At 47.2% G+C, this 20278-nt stretch overlaps 1 protein-coding gene across 5 annotated transcripts in view; it reads right to left on the bottom strand.

The window, feature by feature from the left end:
- PHF21A (PHD finger protein 21A) overlaps positions 1 to 20278 on the bottom strand; it is a 399375-nt gene that overhangs the window by 186809 nt on the left and 192288 nt on the right. For all 5 annotated transcript variants that reach the window (XM_069221736.1, XM_069221738.1, XM_069221733.1 and 2 more), the window contains exon 6: positions 6462 to 6641. In XM_069221736.1, the coding sequence (XP_069077837.1) occupies positions 6462 to 6641 (180 nt within the window). The remainder of the gene's footprint in view (positions 1 to 6461; positions 6642 to 20278) is intronic.

Genomic DNA, 20278 nt, shown 5'->3' with positions numbered 1-20278 from the left:
AATCTGTATCTGTATCCCCTGGTAGGTCAATGCCATATAGGTCCCAAGGGTCTAATGATGGCTACTGTGTGTCTTCATCCCACCGATCTTCTACATAGGTTTGTGAGGATCCTAGTGGAGTGCCCCTATTATATCTTCAGCCTCAGAGTGTGAATGGTGTGGTGAAGTAGGTGGAGGAAATGGTGGTAAAGACGGATGTATTGGACTGGGGGTCATGGCCTTTCTCTGTCTTGTGAGGAGGTATCTGTACATCAAAAGCCTCCTCAAATGAAGTCTGACGTTTCAAATGAGATGGTTTTGCAAGAATCGACCAGTATTTGGTTGAATATGGATTGTCTTTTGTTTTGGACCTAGCGTCTCCACCATAGTTGGAAAGGCAGGCTCTGGTGCCAAAACAGTCTTTTTCCATCTGAGTGTCAAAATGTTTGATGCCAAAGAGGTTTTGAGTTTTGGTGCCGAAATGTTTGGTGCCAATGTTGTCGGAACTGAAGACAGCTTTGGTTGGGTCAATGCCGAAACCTTCAAAGCCATTTTATCGGTCTTTAGGCTTGACCTTCGGTGCCGAGCCAGAAGGCGGGGCATCCTTGGCAATTGTTCGGTGCCAACCATGGGCCGACGCCAGTGGTGGCCCGGTAGCCTTATGTTCCGTCGAAGCCGAATGTTTTTGGCGGGTTTAATATGGGCCTTTGTACTCACTGCATACTGCGCCAATGGAAATTCTTATCCTGCACTCTGGTTTCATTCTCGGAGTCGGATTCAGACTCTGAAATTGGTAAGGCCGCCTCTTCCGCTGCAGAAGCTTCGTGGATTTCTTCCTGCGGCTCGATGTCTTTGAGACCGAAGATGTCCATTGTCTCTTCTAGTTCTTTTTGCTGCACTTCTTTCCGATGCACCCGACAATCCCGCAGCACTGACATCGAAATGACCGTCAGGCCTCACAATTTTCTTGGTTGTTATCAGGCGATAAGCAGAGGTTGCAAACAGAGTGGAGGTCTGCGTGGGGATATTTGGCGAATGGTGTCCCTTCCATAAGAAATGCATTTCTTATGCGTACCAAGCTATGAAGTCGTCGACCCGACACAGGGAGATTTGCTTCTTGTGTTCGCTGTAATAGAATGGGACGAGAACAAAAACAATACCGATGAGTATGGGACTGTTAAGTTGTTCCAAAGGGAGCCCGAAACAGTCTTAAACCGGAGCACCGAAGAACACATTTGAACCAGATGGCGGAAGGAAAACAATCCAAAAATGGAGTCGATGTACATTCACAGTATCACCGAGAGGAGGGGCCATTTTATCTTATGACTCACAACTTCTTCAAAGAAAAACAACTAGTACACATCCGGACTCAACACTACATGCAGAAGCATTCACAGCATGTGTATCTGCAGCGACACATGCCATTGAACCTTAGGTTCCCAAGCTCTATGCTATTATGTGCTTGCAAACCCTCCTTCAACTAGCATGTTGTCATTGAGGACCATTGTTGTGTGACGTGGTAACCATTTTATTTCAAGCATATGACAAAACTTTATTAAACTCATCTGTGTTGTCTCAACAGCTGCTGTAGCAGTGAGAGGGCACTAGTCACAAGAGTTGTAAACAAGCATTTGCAATGCAATGGGTCTCGCATTTGGTTGAGTTAGAGCTATAGGAGTTGTAAATTCATAACTGGACTTTTCTTGTCACACGAAACCTGCCTCATAATCTGGTCTTTTTCTGCCACGTAATCCTAATGTAAATCTGCCATACTAGCTCCAAAAGAATACCACTTTCACCACCCCACCATCAGAGTTGTTGGCTGGCTAATACAATTCCCAAAACAAGACAGCCATGGAGTAACAAGCGAAATAAACTAGAAGGGTCACCCAAACATATCAAAAGTGTTCAAACAATCATAGTTCAATAAGGATGTTAAACTGGCCTGAATCATGGTCATAACTGCAATAAGGAGAGATTAATAAAACATATACAATCATATAAACCCAATAAAAACTTTTATTAGAAATAAACATTTCACATTAGACTGTAATGCTCAGAACAGCCCCATGGCGACACCACAATGAAAAGATAGTCATGTTACCATATAGCTAGCCCCTAGAGGGCCTAACAACATGAAAAGAAAACGACTCAAAGTAAGGCAGTTTAACTTTATATTTAGCCCTGAGAGGGCATAGTGCATATACATTTTCAGGGCTAGTCTACTGCAATATTTCAGACAAGACCCTTAAAGTACAAACTACTCTCAGCTGCAAAACAAAAGTTCCAGCCATGAAGAGAGGTTAACAAGACACTGAATGGTGGGAGGGGTTATTATTCTAGGGTCCCCATTCACCTAGTGTGGGGGCCCAGAGATGATCTAGACAGAAAGAGCAGGTTGTGGTGATGTTTTGAAGGTGGTCCCATTGCCAGAGGGCAACCAAAGGCTGAGTTATGAGCAAAAATGTTTTGTAAAGGAATGCCTGCAAGGAATTATGGGACGACTGAGTACAGCAAATGTTGACTATAATGCTCAGAACAGCCCTATAGGACACCACATAAAGTGTAATTTGTAAGAAACATGGTCATGCAACCATATAATTAGCCCCTAAAGGGCATAACCACATATAAATAAAATGGCACAAAGTAATGTGGTGCAACCATATATGTAACCCCTAGAGGATGTAGTGCCTTACACATTTTCAGGCCTACTGAAATACTACAGCCCTTAGAACACAAACTACTCCAAGCTGTAAAACAAATGTTCCAGCCATAAGAGAGCTTAAAAAGGGAGTGAATGGTGGGAGGGGTTATTTTGGAGTCCCCATTATCCTAGTGTGGGGACCCATAGATGATCTAACCAGAAAAGGTGTGTCATGTTGAACATTTTGGTTGTGGTCCCCTTGTCCTAGAACCACCACAGGCTGAGTTATGGGAAAAAATGTTTTGAAAAAGAAGGCTTGTGTTATGGGGTGACTTTTCCAGAGTGCACAGAATATTGTAGTATCGGCTCTCCTGCTGTGCCGGGAGAGCCACGTTGTGGATTTCTGTGTTTTTTAGTAAAGCATTTATCAATTGTAAGTATTTTTGGGAAAGCTATGGAGCGTGAAGAGGAGAGCCAAAAGAAATGACTTTGATTAGGTAACAGTGTGAACAATGTAACCAGCGCTACAATTTCTCCGATGGAGTTGCTGTTGGCGCTGTGAGTGCTGTGGGGGCCATGGCTACCATAGAGCAGGAAGGGGAGAGAGAACAGAAAAAATAGTTCACCCATGCTGAAGTAGATCGGCAATCGAGCAATTACCCACGTAACAACGTCAGTCTGCAAGGCGGTAACAAAACAAATGTAAAGCAATTACCAATGACATCAAGGGATTTTTGAAAGGCAAGCCTACGAACGAGTGACTGTGATGGGCGTGAGGTGGGCCTGGTTAAAAGCCCATAATACTTACAACAGGTTGTGCGCTCGACCTAAAAAGGTATAACATTTCAGTCAGTGTGTAGTTCTTATGTCTGGCCATTTCCTCCCTAACTTTCATAAGTCAGAAGCAGCCAATGTACTGCCAAGGGAAGACAAGTATCTGCTTACAAGTTGTATATAGTGAAATGTACTGCTGGCTTCAGTCAATAGTACTATTTATGTACATAAAAGTTCCCACACATGCAGGTCAAGGCCCACAATTTGCTCTTGCAGCTATCCAAAGAAGTACACATTATATTAATTAGAATCTGTTTTGTTGATCCAATTAGTGCTTAAATGAAAGGGATTTGCCAAGTGTTTGAATTTTAAGAGTTTAATAACACTGACAGCCTCTTCTTTGAAACAGTCAGGCTCCAGTAATTCTATGGAAGCAGAAGTAAACTAGGTATGTGGGAGAAAAGACCACTACCTCACTGATGGGTAAAGAGATTAGTACACATTTTAATTGGTACCAACTGCGACCCATGATGTGAATTATTTTTGGGTGTAGAGAAAAAAAGAAACAAGACACAGTAGGCAAACAGCTAAAAAATCAGTGGCCAGGCTGATTCCTGCAACCGTGAGATATCACTACAGTCCTTTTCTGGCTGCATCAACTTCCTTCATCCCAAAGAAGAAAACCTGGACAAAGGTGATATTCCGGGGCGAGCACTCCCCTCAGTCTTCACCCAAATCATACCGATTGAAATAAATACGTTCAAATGTGGACTATTGAAAAAAGAGGAAAATACTGTTTCTCTACCAATGTTTCAAATGTGCAAAGAAACGCCCCTTGCCTTCCCAGCTCTTAAAAGATAACCAAACATGATTCACTGATTGGGAGAGGGGCTGTACAGACTAAGGTCGGTGTAACACTGCAAGCACAACCAAGTCATGTGACGGGGTGAGGTTCCAGCTAAGGGATCTGTGCTGAATCCGTAAGTATTCAATATGGCGGACAAGGGCTGGAAGGATCAGCACGAGAGACAGCATGGATAGCACTCAGGCTCCAGTGGTTAAAATGTTCAATTAACATCTCTGATACAGTAAGATGAGGTTTCAAATACATAATGTTCAAGTTTTTGTGGAAACAAGCAGGCCTCCTTCAGGCAACAAATATGCAAAAGTAGTGATATCAACCTCATTTTCGTGATGAAGGAGTTGACTTGAACTTGACAGATACAATTTTACTATACTAAGGTACAAACGTAATGCTTTCTTAACAAAAGTGGCTGACATGACACTCCCTACTTACCTTTCACATATTTACAAACACTTATCAACCTATTGACAGTGGTACACAATGACAGGAAAGATGGAAGACTGAGTCTACTAAGAAGATCATACAAGGGGTTCATCAATCAACTGGGCTATCCAAAGATCTCATGAAATAGGCAAAGTTTCAAGGAATTACAACCGGCCGACCCACATTTAGAAGGACCTTGTTCATTTCTTGACCAACCTCAGCAACATCTACCTCATGTTGTCCACAGCCAAGGCAGCAGGCCCGTCCACAGATGTGTGACCACTGTCAGGAATTACTACCTCACCTGTGCAAAAGTCGATCCAAGGAAGCAAGTCCATCACCTTGTGTACAGAGGAGCCTTTGCATCAAGCCCCTCAAATTATGCATGACAAAATCTAGGCCGCAGGAATTCTACCCAATACATCCTCAGCTCTGCAGCAGCGCAACCAGTGTTTGATTTTCAACTGTGCACAGTGAGGTGCCTTGCCTCTTGCACAGAAGAGATCAATAGGTTCTATCGGCTCAAACACAGCAGTAGTCGCTGCACCAAGGTCTCTCACTCCATGTATGATAAAGGTCAGGAGGGGAAAGTTTCTCTCACTTTAAGCATGGCAGAGCTCGAAACAGGAGGGTTACTTGCCTGTAACCCTCTCCTGTTTGCAGGAATGCTGTGTCTCTCTTATTGTGCAGGACAGACCGCAGCTTAGCAGGGTTTGTCTCTTGAGGCACAAGCACTAGGGCTGGAGAGTCCCTTGTTTCATGTATGGCTGAGCTCCTGGGAGCAGCTTCTCCTTCTGCACAGTAGTACTTAGGACAGAAGGAGCTCTCTTCCCATGAATGCCAGAGTTTAGGGCAGCTGGGATTCTCTCCTAATGCACAAGCGCTTGGCAAGAGAGTCCCATGCACGACAATGCTCAGGACGGCAGAGTCTCTTGCCTGACATACGTCAGAGCTCAGGGAAGAACATTGCCTCTCCTGATGCACGACAAGGCTCACAGAGAACGGTTTCCTTCCTTGTGCTCAGAAAAGACGGTTCATTCTCAGATACATGGAACACCTTAGGACAGCGGGATCTCTTTCCTCGTGATACGATCAACAAAATCTGTTCCTGCTGCTTTTTCTATCTGAGAATGATCTGTAAGATCATTCCTCTCCCTCGTCATTGCCGACAGACACTTATTCAAGCGATTATACTCTTAAGGCATGACCACGCCAATTCTCTATATTTAGATCTTCCTTAATATCTACTGCACTATTTGCAGCAGGTTCAGAATTCTGCTGCTTGGCTCCCTCGTCACCATGTGCAAGGACTTACAGCAATTTCACCGGCTCCACACGGAGAAGCAAAATTAGCTTAAGGCACTTTGTTTCCTTCACCGGGCAGTGTATGCCCAGGAGACAACTTAGTTTCATTCTAAATTCATTCTCTTATCTCCCTCATACTACCCTCTGTTCTTTCTTCATGTTCCTCCTTCATGGCCCAAAACCTCTAAAGGCCTGTATACAGGTCTCTTTTCTTGCCACGAAAGGCTGGAATTAATTGATTGTCTCTGCATCTCGAGTCTCGCCATCTTTCTTTTTGTAAGCAACTTAAACCTTTTCTCTATATCCTACTTCTTCTGACTGAGCAGTCACTGAGGTGGTCCAATCTGCCACTGTAGGTTCACGCCAGTGCGCTTAACAAGCTTATATCATCACCTTCATCAGCGTATCTCAGGACAGCAGTCGATCAGCTCGTGCAGGCCCGAAGGCCAGCGATCCAGCACCCCAGCCTACCTGTGACGCGCTCAGACTTGGAAGGGTTGCGCCCGGCTGAGGAGACGCTTGCTTTTGTTGCTGCGGCTGCAGGGCCAGGGGCTTTTGGTCCAGCTGGAGCAGCGGCTGGATGAGGTTCTTATTGTCAGGCTGCTCCTGCTTGATCATGAGATTCTTCCGCAACTGCTCCACCACCATTTTCTGTGAACAAGAACAAGACTGTTAGTTTGCTTTCCTCAGGAAGGTACAGTAGCAACAACGCAGTGTAAGCTCTTCCACACCACAGAACATGTGTATCCATAGTAAGGCAGCACCAGACAAGAGAGAAAAATGAACTCAATATCTGAACAAATTTCAGTTCCAACACTCATTAAAAATAATCAAAGTCCTCTGTATGTTGAACCCGAGCCTCAGATGCAGTGAAGGGGGTCTCCCTCGGATACATCATCAGGGGATAGAGCAAGCGGCTCACAGTACAGGTTGGTTTCATGGAGACATGGCTGTAAGGTTTACATATCTCTTCACTCTCACTAAAGAACACTTCCACTCCCTTCTAAGAGATACAATCCAGGAGATCAGGACATGAAAACCTTAAACTTGAAGAGCCAAAATGAGCAAAGCTCAGATTACCATGGCAGCGCCTGTGCAATGGTCATTATGCATTTAGAAACAGCAACTACACTTGCAAAATAAGTGAGATGAACAGATGTTGTTGTTTTTTTTTTTCCATTGTCTCGCTCAAGCTTTCAGACCCTTGGGGAGCTGGTGTTCCAGACCTCCGGAATATTTAGCTTCATCAGGCATCCTTCCTTCACATTTTGTCACAGCACTGCTGGCTTTTCAACCTGTAAAGACTTTCAAATCATTTCAACCTGACAAACTAAGGCTGCCAGATGCCTTTCTTCACAAACAAGTGTTAAACATACAACTGGTAGTTCACTATGCACACCGCTCCCACAGGACACAAGACTCATGAGGAGAGCATATCACATCCTACAACCCTGTTTAGTAGCATAGCCTACACATAACCTGTACAATTTGTACATCTGCAAGACAATTTTATGTAAATGGGAGAGAGGTCCAGCCTCAAATTCTCTGCACCCTGTACTTGCCATGGGGTGAGAGCTTTCCAGCTTGAAAACACTGTTTGGGTAGTTTACATTTGCTGTCCTTCAAAAGCAAGCATGTTACCTTTCAAAAGCAACTGAGGTGCATAACTTACAAGCACACCTGATTTACGCAGAAACATCTCTGTGAGGTACTGAGCTACCATTGCTAAACAGGACTTAAAGCCTCCTGTGATAATGCAAGCGCCAGGCACCTAAAAATATGGCAATTTCACCCTCTTCCTCGGCTCAGTTTCTGGGCACATCCAGTAAAACTGCAGCAATCGCAAGCAAAGCTTTAAACAAGCAGCAGCAGACTTATAGTTGATTTTTTAAATGAACACCCCATGAAAAATACGTGATAGAAGCAAACAAAGACTAAGATACTACCTGGACAGTACATTTAGGACTGTGCTGGGGTAACCAAGGAAGCTAGGATTAAAAGGAAGGAACAAGCTGCACACATGCAACAATAGTTCTGCAGCATTGCAGTTGATCTATACGAGTCCCTCTTCCCGTGGTCTAGTGCGGACTAGCATCATTTTACTTAAAAACAGGGAATCGTGGGGGTAGACGACAGGCATAGTAGAAAAGATGCACTAAGACAAAGGACTGGGTCCAACAGGTGACAGGACAGCCCAAGGATGTGTGACATAAGTAATCAATAAGTATCATCAGATACAAAAAGTGTACAGTATGGAGGGTGGTGTACCCTACAAGTGTAGGTCTGATCGCCTTAACAAGAAGGATGCACCAACTTGTGTGCCATGATAAGCTGGGCCTTTGGAAGGTGAAATCTAGAGCACAAAGATTTAACAGGGTGACTTTGCGGAATGAGCGAGCCTCCATTTAGTTTCATTACCCAGGTTTCTTATCCCTTCCAGGGGAGCAGGGGTGCTGTAGAAAAGAAGAAGCTGGATGGAGGAAAGTTTTCATCATCCACCAAGAGAACTTCTGATTTGCCAGACTGAGACTAAGAAAGCTTTTGGACATCCATGCTCAGGTGGTGATTAGACAATTCCCTAAGTGGAAGGTGGTGTGGAAAGGTTTATCTGAAGATGCAGAAGGACATGGGCTTCAACAGCACGCCGACAGACCAGAGGTTCGGAGAGGGGTGGGGGAAGCTAAGGTCTGTGTCTAGAAGCTAAACAGACTTGGCGGAAGAGCTTAGGACTATGCTTCGGCAGGGTTTAAGGCGGCTACGCGTGTCCTGGACCTATGGCCTCTCCTAATGTGTTGGGACACCGTCACCACTGCTGGGTGCAAAGGAAAGGGGTGCCTGTCACCTGCAATGCAGCTGCAGTGAATGAATGCCAGAGTAGCTCCTGTCGCTTAAGAATGACACTCATTAGCCGTGCTCAGAGGGCCTTTCACGCCAGCAGCACTGACTTCTGCCAGTGATAAGGCAACAAAACATATGTTTGCATCCAGCAGGCCACACAGACCAAGGTTCACTCATTTTTTTTTTCATCTGTAAGGATTTATTTTCCATCCTGGGGTCCCTAAATCCCCACCAAATGTGTGGGCATTTCCTTTCCCATGATGCAAATGGATCACTCCTGCCACTGGCAGGAGTCAATTTCCAACCTGGATTATTCTCATCCAACACCTAGAGGTGCATCTTTCCCACTGTTGCTGGCCAGTTTCCGTCGGTCCCTCCCGTAAGCAGAGGCTCAGACCAGTTTGGTTTGGTTCAGGTGTGGTTGTCATTCAGATATCTCGGTGGCTGTTGTCTTGGGACATGGACATGACGGCAGGATGGGCTTGCTACTTCCCCAAACCACCTGTGCATAGAGTTTTGGAGAGGAAGGCAGAGAGGTGCTCAACTGCAATGAACTAGATGCACATTGGCAGCTAACCAGTTGTGCAGTGGACACAATGGAGTAAAATGGACTATACCACTTATCACTGCAGATGCTCAGATTCACTGCACACTTCATTCATGTCCCAAATGATGAAGGTCAAGGACCCAGGCATGGGTGACTGAACAAACCTTGTACAGGGAAGCTGGCCCCCAAGGCTCACAGCTAAGGCCCAGCCCTTGACTAGAAGACATGGAGATCCAACGTCAGTCGCACATAGCCTCATTAGAGGTTGCAGTGGCCAAGTTCAGAAGAGAAGAACAACTTGCATGACCCCTGACATCTGACCCTCGGCCCCCAGTGAGTTAGCTAGAGGAATATTAGGCTCAGTACAGGGAAACTGCAGGGGGCTCCCTAGAATACACTTCATGTGCAGCATGGCAGGGCTTTTCAAAAGCCAGGCAGAGTACTGCTATGGAAAGAGCCAGTTCTAAAACTGGTTACACCTCGCAGGCTCCACCACATGCTGAATACTGGTGCACGCCATCAAATACAAAGTATGCCCATAGGTCAGAGAGACAGACACACACGCACTCTCTCTCTATAGCTATGCATATGGAGTGTCGCCTAAAGATGAATGTAGGTTTCCTGTCCGAAACACACTGGCCCATAGAAACTGTCCATGCGAGCCATGGAGACCATCAAACTCACTGAGAGCGTTCACTGGTTTAGCACGCTGTGCGCATTACTCATGTTGACTCTTCTAGGCCCTTCAGTAGATCATGGTGCTCCACATTACTGATCTCATGGTCACCTTGGCCAAGAGAGCTCAATGCTCTCTCTTTGAGGGCCTTATACAGCTCATGGTGCTCCACACGTTACTGATCCCGTGGTCTCGAGGGCTCAGAAAGCTCAAAGCTCTCTCTTCGAGGGCCTTCTATACTTCATGGTGCTGCACACGTTGCTGATCTCATGGTCACCGGGGCTCTGAGACCTCCAGGTGCTCCACACATTACTGATCAAGGGCTCAGACAGCTCAAAGATCACTCTTAGTGGGCCCTTTATACTTCATTGTGCCGCACACGTAACTGATCTCATGGTCACCGGGGCTCTGAGACCCTCCAGGTGCTCCACACATTACTGATCTCAAAGTCACCTGGGCCCATAGAGACCAATGCTCACTCTTGGAAGTCCTTCAATAGTTCATGGTGCTCCATGCTGTCTGAGGGCCCTTCCTGGAAGGGCTGGGGTGTTTCAGTGTCCCAGAGTACTCGACACTCACAAACTGAGGGTCTCGGTATATTCGTGCACCAGGAGCACGTTCACTGGCTCACAGCTTCTGATGGCCTCTCCTAACTAGCAATGTCCCCCCGGTTCAAGAGCCTCGTACACGCTTGCAGTGCTTCAGACTGCTAATCTGAGGTTATTCCTGGTGTCAAGGTGTGCCACTCTCACCAGCACCTTCAGATGTCCTAAAGTGCTCATTATATTCACTGCACCTGGGTTCTAGGGCTCAGGGCTCCACAATGAGATGATCCTCCGGCCTTTACAGCTCAGAACTTTTAACACTGGATGGGGCGTTTTGTGGCTCGAAGCTCCACGTTCTTGCTGTGCAATTAAAAACATTATCTCTCTGTTACAGGATGAAACCTCAAAAGGGGACGGATGTGCAACAGGCAAGGGCCAGACTCCAACAAAGAAGCTGCTACTGATGCCTATAAATAGTGCTTTGGGTGGTGCTTGGCAAGTCAGCGATTTTCAAGACATTTCGTTTGGACACACTGAGCTTTCTTAACCTGTACAAGTAACAAAGCAAGCAGGGAACTACACTGTCAGTCTAGGGGTTCAGGGCACCACCAAGACGAAGAGACTCCCTATGGGTAGCCCATTACACTGCCAGTCTAGAGGCGCAGGGCACCACTAACAGGGGATCCTGCCTCTGGTTAGCCCCTTGCGCTGCCAGCCTAGGGGTGCATGGCATCACTACAGGTATACAGACACCCTCTGGTTAGCCCCTTACGCTACCAGGCTAGGGGTGCATGGCATCACTACAGGTATACAGACACCCTCTGGTTAGCCCATTACGCTACCAGGCTAGGGGTGCATGGCATCACTACAGGTATACAGACACCCTCTGGTTAGCCCCTTACGCTACCAGGCTAGGGGTGCATGGCATCACTACAGGTACACAGACACCTTCTGGTGAGCCCCTTACACTGACACACACACCCCCCCACTGCTGGACCCCCTACCTCCCCAGGCAATGCACTTACTGCACCCTAAGCGCACTACGGGGTGTAAGCCGGCAGCCCAGGACAAGGGCACAGGGCCCTTCAAATACGCGCTCCCGCCGCTGGACCTCTCGGGCCGCAAAATAATTTAAAAGTGGCCTTAATTTAAGTGCCGCCCTGGCTTCTTCCGGGTGCTAGAGCAGAGCCTTTCTGCAGCAGGGCACGTCTCAGAGTCGCACTCTTCACCAACGATCAAACCAATGTAAGGGGGCATCCGATGTACTACAATGTGTGTACAATGCCAATCAGACATCAACAAAGCAACCGTCTGCCTGCTAACAGAAGGTGACTGTCAGCATACAGCAACTTGTCATGGGGAGGACCGGGTTAAGGATGACTACTCTTCTCACCAGATGGGCCTATTCGTAAATGCACACTCACTCACCCTTGTACTCAGTCCTCCATTCTTCCACCAACAGACTCATTCTTGTATTAAAGCACTTACAACACAAAAACACAAAAAACTCAACAATGTATGAAAAATCAATTAAAATGTAAAAAATTGAAAAAAACAAGCTGCCACCTCAGCACGGAGGGCATATGTTTGCAATAACAAAATGTATCACAGTAGTGGGTGACCATCTTGGAAAGGCATTGTCCTGAACTTCCACCATAGGCACCACGTTTAGAACCAACGCACTAGCCATCTTGGAATGGTAAAATAAATAACACACCACGGCTAATACCATTCCATGATGGTCGCTTGGTCTAAAGGCAGTGGCTGTAGTGCGATTCAAAAAATAAAAATAAAAACATACAAGAAGGAGAAAACAGAATTACTCGCACTGGCACTGAAGGGCACTTGCTTGCGGGCACATGTGATCAGAGATATGTAGCGTGCTGACACACTGCCCTATGCTGTCATGGATGGAAGCAGAGTGTAAATGACACTTGTGCAGCCAGTGGCAGAACAGAGCTGACTCTAGGAATATTAGAACATATCTTTACCAATTCGTTGAATTATAAGATTGTGGCCAACAACTAAGAGAGCATTAACACTTCCAAAGACATGGTAGTAAGCAAGACTTCTAGAAAAGCCAAACTCCTTGCCTGCTAAAATAATCTGCAAGATTCCAAGCAACACAAAACTTTTCTGTAGGCTTTAAATAGGAAAATAAGAGTCTACTCTCAAAGAATGCCTGGTAATAACAAAGGTGCTTCACAATAAATCAGGCCTACTGCCTTTGTCGTTACATTTTTAACAGATCATACCCAAAGCATCAGACATTATCTTTTCCAATGAACCAATCAGGCCTACTGCCTTTGTCTCTATATTTTATAATGAACAGATCATCCCCACGGCATCAGACATTATCTTTTCCCAATTAACCAATCAGGCCTACAGCCTTCATCAGTGAGCATAAGTATTTCTGCAAGGCAACCATCAGGAAAACAATAATAACATTAAACCTGTGTACAAAATGATCAAAACCATTACAACTCTCCAAGGAGGCCCTGAAAACAATCTCATTTCCCCAGTGTGTTCGTGGGGGTCACCTAGGGTCCTTCTTTCATACACCCTTTGTCTGGAAGAACCTAGTTTCACCAAAATCCTCCTTTTATTACAGTAAAAAGGGTTGAAGATAATCTGCAGACAGTGGCTGGGTAATCGGATCTATTCTCTTTGTAGTGTTTGGTTGTCACTCAGAACCTGGCTCAGGTGGTCGGACAGTGGTGCAGATGAAGGGTCGAGGCACCCCTTGTGCAGGAGGACTGCAGGGGGCTGTACTCAGAGGGGAGAAGGGGGTGTAGAGGTCCTCGGACAGAGGGGGGCCTGGCGAAACACTGGACAACCCCGCAAGGGCACCTGTCCTTCAACAGGTGAGCCGGAAGTCATGCACACAGGTGAGCAGGCCTATCTAATAAGGACCCTAAGACTCGGCAGGGCCACCCAGACCCCGCAGAAGGGGAGAGGCCATGAGTGATGAGCACCCTTGGGTGAGCTCCTCCCAGTGGGGACGGCAGAGCCTGGACCAGTTAAGAGGTCGCAGCTCACTTTATTTATTTATGTAGGCTCGTTCAACAAACAGTTTGTCTTGCACAGCAGCTACACTTTAAAACATAAAAGAAGATTTTACCCGAATACCTAAAATCACATTCAGCTTGTAAATAACTATGAAAAGTGCCTTAAAGAAGCATTGGTTAACCACATCTAGTCATCTAACCCTGCATCCTTCTCTGTGGAAGGCACCTGACCGTACAAGTAAAAACTTGTCGTTAACATGACGAGGTGTATCAGGTATGCCACCCTCACAAGGGCACAGCTTTGTAGCCCCCCACATTTTAATATCACCCGCCCCATAGCTGACATCTCTCGGCTCTAATCTCATCAGTAATAAATATTTCACAAGAAGGCTTTTCAGAGCCCCTTGATCTGGCCTTGTCCCACCCTTCAGGTCCCTGGCCAGGCTCATCTGAGCTCCCTCCTCAATCCAACACTGCAAGAGTCCAGGATACTTTCACTTGCAGTCACTTGCCTCAGAAATGTCTCACATCAGGGAATCACCGCTTAAAAGACAGGATTTCAATTTTATGTGTGAAAAGCACTACTTTTTAAGAATCCCCAGTTAAATCTCGCAGTGATACTGTTCAGCAGGTTCATGGCTGAAAGCTAGAACCGCTCCTCGAGGTGGTCTACAGCGCCCAAGGCTCGGCCTTTGAGTGCCCTGCGCCAGAGGTCTGCCCCATAGAGGGCTTCTGGGATGCAGGAACCATGAAGAAACTCAGAATAGCTTCAACGCCATCGACAGCAACACTTGCAAGTCTGAGTTTCTAACTATTTATCAATACATGAATATACGACTTTATATAATACAACTGTGTCTCTATTATTTTCCTTATACATGCATACCTTTCCGTGCAGTTATTTCTCTATGTATGTATTACTTTACTCCTACTGCAGAAATAGAAAATAAATAAAAAAAATACAAAAACTCCTCCAACTCTCTCCAATGCACTACTTTATATTCCATCCCATACTATTCTCAATATACCGTCTACCTCCACTCGGACTCATCCCAACCACCATTTTACTATGATCTCCCCAATCCCTTCCCAGACTCTTCCGTCCTCTGACTCATCCCAAACCTCCGTTTACTGCTACGATCTCCCAAATTAACACTTTCTAGACTCTTCCGTCCTCTGACACATCCCAAACCTCCGTTTACTGCTATGATCTCACAAATTAACACTTTCTAGACTCTTCCGTCCTCTGACACATCCCAAACCTCCGTTTACTGCTATGATCTCACAAATTAACACTTTCTAGACTCTTGCCTCCTATATACCTCCTTCGATTTATACCAAATCTCATTTTAATATTAACTCCCAAATAACCGTTTCTAGACTCTTCCCTCCTTTGACTCATCCCAAACCTCATTTTCCTGCTATTCCCTCCCAAACACCACTTTCCAGACTTTGCTCCCCAATCCCTCCTTTACCCCCATTTATTTAATCTAAAAGACTCAAATGTCCACCGCTCGAACAACTTTTATTTCCCTATCCATGCTACGCGCCGGGCTGTAGGCGCTATACAGATACCATCACAATAGGTGTGATAGGTTTTTCCATGAGAGCGGCATGGATTGTCAGACTTGCAGGAACAGGCCTCGGGCTCTCAGAAACTAATAATACCGGATCCCCATAGCTCATTCCTGATAAAAGCATTCCCAGATGATGCAGTTTTAGGGCCACACTTCATGCTAACTCGTTTTGTGAAGGCCACTGCAGGATCCCTCAGTCTTTGTAGGTGCCCTAGGAGAGTTTGAGAGCAAAACTTAATCACAGGCATAAACCCAACCGAGCTGTGCAATACCGAGGATTTCTGGAACCAAGCCACCGACCAGCGAGAGATACAGCAAAGTATCAAACAAATCAGGCCAATGGGCGGCGTTGTTTTGAACAATCTCTTACTTTTGTCAATCAAACTCTAGGAGCTGAACAAACAAACAACAAACGTCATCAGGACGAGGGGATTACATATGAGGATTTGTAATCTCCTCCAAAGGCACAAACTACGGACCCAGTCAAAGGAAGACTGAACAGTGCCAGGCAGACATACACACCCTGATGCTTTTTTTGACTCCATCCCATAACCATCTGCAGCTGCAGTACTGGACACGAATTCTGCTCTGTGAGTCCAGTTTGTGCCTGACCTAGTGTCGCAGCAAGGCTTATCAAATGTTTTCACTTAACTATCTGACAGGGCTGTAAGCGTAAATGACGCTGAGACATCTAGGTGGCCTCCTTTCCACAAGAGGACCATGTTCTAGGGGATCCTCCCAGATGTAACACATTCAAGCCCTGAAGATATAGAGACGGACAGCAGTGAGCACCACTCTTCAGGAGCGGTATTCACAGGTCTCTGTGGTGGTCTCACTCCCCCGTGGTGGAGCTGTACTCAGTGGAAGGTGGAGGTCTGGGAGAGACTTGGGGGGACTCTAGTGGTCAGAAGATGGGTGCAAGGTCGATGGTGTGGCCAATAAAGTCTTCTCTTCAACTTACTTTTCCTGCACTCCTGGCATCATTGGATACTGCCAGGGTCTCCCAACCAGGCATGGTGACATGGTCTGCTCTTAAAGCTTTGTGCCAATAGTTGTCAACAGAATGGTCACTGACTTATAGACAATGTTTTGTAGCCCAAAGCATTCTCACACGATGAAGCTGCGCACCATTTCGTCATCTAGTGGTGGGGTCTGGAGGGCGTCCTCCTTTGTCTCTTCTACACGGAGCCCACCCCTCGTGATGTCAGATGTTCGCCCGAGAAGCCCCTCTGCGTGCCGCCATCTTTAGGTTCTCTTCCAGCCCCTGCCCACCTCTGCTGTTCTGACTTCCCATTGCGTCCCACGCACTGTTTACACGTCTTGTTTCCAATGTCCTCATTTCCAGAGAGGTGGGAGGTCCAACACCCTCCTCCCTCTACTGGCAGATCCAGCACTCTCCACAGCCTGCAACCCGGCCTCCACTGTCAGATCCAGCACTCTCCACGGTCTGCACCCCGCCCTCCACTGTCAGATCCAGCACTCTCCACAGCCTGCAACCCGGCCTCCACTGTCAGATCCAGCACTCTCCACGGTCTGCAACCCGGCCTCCACTGTCAGATCCAGCACTCTCCACGGTCTGCACCCCACCCTCTACTGTCAGATCCAGCACTCTCCACGGTCTGCACCCCGCCCTCCACTGTCAGATCCAGCACTCTCCACGGTCTGCACCCCACCCTCCACTGTCAGATCCAACACTCTCCACAGCCTGCACCCCGCCCTCCACTGTCAGATCCAGCACTCTCCACGGTCTGCACCCCGCCCTCCACTGTCAGATCCAGCACTCTCCACAGCCTGCACCCCACCCTCTACTGTCAGATCCAGCACTCTCCACAGCCTGCACCCCAACCTCCACTCTCAGATCCAACACTCTCCACAGCCTGCACCCCAACCTCCACTCTCAGATCCAGCACTCTCCACGGTCTGCACCCCGCCCTCCACTGTCAGATACAGCACTCTCCACGGTCTGCACCCCGCCCTCCACTGTCAGATCCAGCACTCTCCACAGCCTGCACCCCACCCTCTACTGTCAGATCCACAATCGCCACAGCCTGCACTCAGCCCTCTACTGGCAGATCCTACACTGCCCCCCACCCTCAGTGGTGAGCTGCTGCAGAATGTGTGCTCCGAAGCCTGCAGATGGAAGTAGGGGCGCTACAAGCGCTTCTATTCACAGCCACCAGCTGATACTTCTCTGAATATCAATGCAGCGTTATAAATAAAATGCTGCCACTTCTACTTCCCTCTTCCTTAGTGCTTAAAATACGCGTTTAATATTTATAGGGAGCCCGCCTCCACGCTCGGTGGTTGGTGGTCGAAAGGGAGGTGCAAGCCACTGGGTGGGATCTGTGGGAGATGCACCCAGCCCTAAATGGTAGCACATGTCGTGCGTTGGAGGCGATGTGCTGTGCTGCAATGCATTAAAAAGGTGGAATTGTCAACACCGAACTGAATGAAAACGAAGCTGTCAAAATAAATCTATTTTACAGAAATAATTAGAAAGAGGAATTACTCAAACAGCAAACAAGCATGGACATACTCGTCCTTTTTGGCATTTAATCTCACACACAATCAACACCCAACGGTACAACATGTGCAGACGTGGATGTTTCCGGTCACACAAACACTCACCCCTTTAATACGTATGGCAGAAGTGCATGCTCCCTCATACAAACTCTCCCCCTAACATGGACAGGAAGAGCTGCAGAACTGCATGCTCCTTCATACAAACTCTCTCCCTAACATGGACAGGAAGAGCTGCAGAACTGCATGCTCCCTCATATAAACTCTTCCTAACATGGACAGGAAGTGCAGCAGAACTGCATGCTCCCTCATACAAACTCTCTCCCTAACATGGACAGGAAGTGCAGAAGTGCATGCTCCCTCATACAAACTCTCCCCCTAACATGGACAGGAAGAGCTGCAGAACTGCATGCTCCTTCATACAAACTCTTCCTAACATGGACAGGAAGAGCTGCAGAACTGCATGCTCCCTCATACAAACTCTCTCCCTAACATGGACAGGAAGAGCTGCAGAACTGCATGCTCCCTCATATAAACTCTTCCTAACATGGACAGGAAGTGCAGCAGAACTGCATGCTCCCTCATACAAACTCTCTCCCTAACATGGACAGGAAGTGCAGAAGTGCATGCTCCCTCATACAAACTCTCCCCCTAACATGGACAGGAAGAGCTGCAGAACTGCATGCTCCCTCATACAAACTCTTCCTAACATGGACAGGAAGAGCTGCAGAACTGCATGCTCCCTCATACAAACTCTCTCCCTAACATGGACAGGAAGTGCAGAACTGCATGCTCCCTCATACAAACTCTTCCTAACATGGACAGGAAGAGCTGCAGAACTGCATGCTCCCTCATACAAACTCTCTCCCCAACATGGACAGGAAGTGCAGCCGAACTGCATGCTCCCTCATACAAACTCTCTCCCTAACGGACAGGAAGTGCAGCAGAACTGCATGCTCCCTCATACAAACTCTTCCTAACATGGACAGGAAGAGCTGCAGAACTGCATGCTCCCTCATACAAACTCTCTTCCTAACATGGACAGGAAGTGCAGAACTGCATGCTCCCTCATACAAACTCTCTCCCCAACATGGACAGGAAGTGCAGCCGAACTGCATGCATCCTCATACAAACTCTCTCCCTAAGGTGTACAGGATGTGCAGCAGAACTGCAACCTCCCTCATACAAACTCTCCCCCTAACATGGACAGGAAGTGCAGCAGAACTGCATGCTCCCTCATACAAACTCTCTTCCTAACATGGACAGGAAGTGCAGAACTGCATGCTCCCTCATACAAACTCCCTCCCTAACATGGACAGGAAGTGCAGCTGAACTGCATGCTCCCTCAAACAAACTCTCTCCCCAACATGGACAGGAAGTGCAGCCGAACTGCATGCTCCCTCATACAAACTCTCTCCCTAACATGGACAGGAAGAGCTGCAGAACTGCATGCTCCCTCATATAAACTCTTCCTAACATGGACAGGAAGTGCAGAACTGCATGCTCCCTCATACAAACTCTCTCCCCAACATGGACAGGAAGTGCAGCCGAACTGCATGCTCCCTCATACAAACTCTCCCCCTAACATGGACAGGAAGTGCAGCCGAACTGCATGCTCCCTCATACAAACTCTCTCCCTAACGTGTACAGGATGTGCCGCAGAACTGCAACCTCACTCATACAAACTCTCTCCCTAAGGTGTACAGGATGTGCAGCAGAACTGCAACCTCCCTCATACAAACTCTCCCCCTAACATGGACAGGAAGTGCAGCAGAACTGCATGCTCCCTCATATAAACTCTTCCTAACATGGACAGGAAGTGCAGAACTGCATGCTCCCTCATACAAACTCTCTCCCTAACATGGACAGGAAGAGCTGCAGAACTGCATGCTCCCTCATATAAACTCTTCCTAACATGGACAGGAAGTGCAGAACTGCATGCTCCCTCATACAAACTCTCTCCCCAACATGGACAGGAAGTGCAGCCGAACTGCATGCTCCCTCATACAAACTCTCTCCCTAACGTGTACAGCATGTGCCGCAGAACTGCAACCTCCCTCATACAAACTCTCTACCTAACATGGACAGTAAGTGCAGCAGAATTGCATGCTGCCTCATACAAACTCTCTCCCTAACATGTACAGCATGTGCAGCAGAACTGCATGCATCCTCATACAAACTCTCTCCCTAACATGTACAGCATGTGCAGCAGAACTGCATGCATCCTCATACAAACTCTCTCCCTAACATGGACAGGAAGAGCTGAAGAACTGCAACCTCCCTCATACAAACTCTCTCCCTAACATGGAACTGATGTGCAGCAGAACTGCATGCTCCCTCATACAAACTCCCTCCCTAACACGGACAGGAAGTGCAGCAGAACTGCATGCTCCCTCATACAAACTCCCTCCCTAACACGGACAGGAAGTGCAGCAGAACTGCATGCTCCCTCAAACAAACTCTCTCCCTAACATGGACAGGAAGTGCAGAACTGCATGCTCCCTCATACAAACTCCCTCCCTAACATGGACAGGAAGTGCAGCTGAACTGCATGCTCCCTCAAACAAACTCTCTCCC

This window comes from Pleurodeles waltl, chromosome 3_1, assembly GCF_031143425.1.
Source record: "Pleurodeles waltl isolate 20211129_DDA chromosome 3_1, aPleWal1.hap1.20221129, whole genome shotgun sequence".
In the NCBI taxonomy this organism is placed as follows: domain Eukaryota; kingdom Metazoa; phylum Chordata; class Amphibia; order Caudata; family Salamandridae; genus Pleurodeles; species Pleurodeles waltl.
The sequence above is the reverse complement of the archived record's forward strand: the minus strand, read 5'-3'. Positions and strand labels throughout refer to the sequence as shown.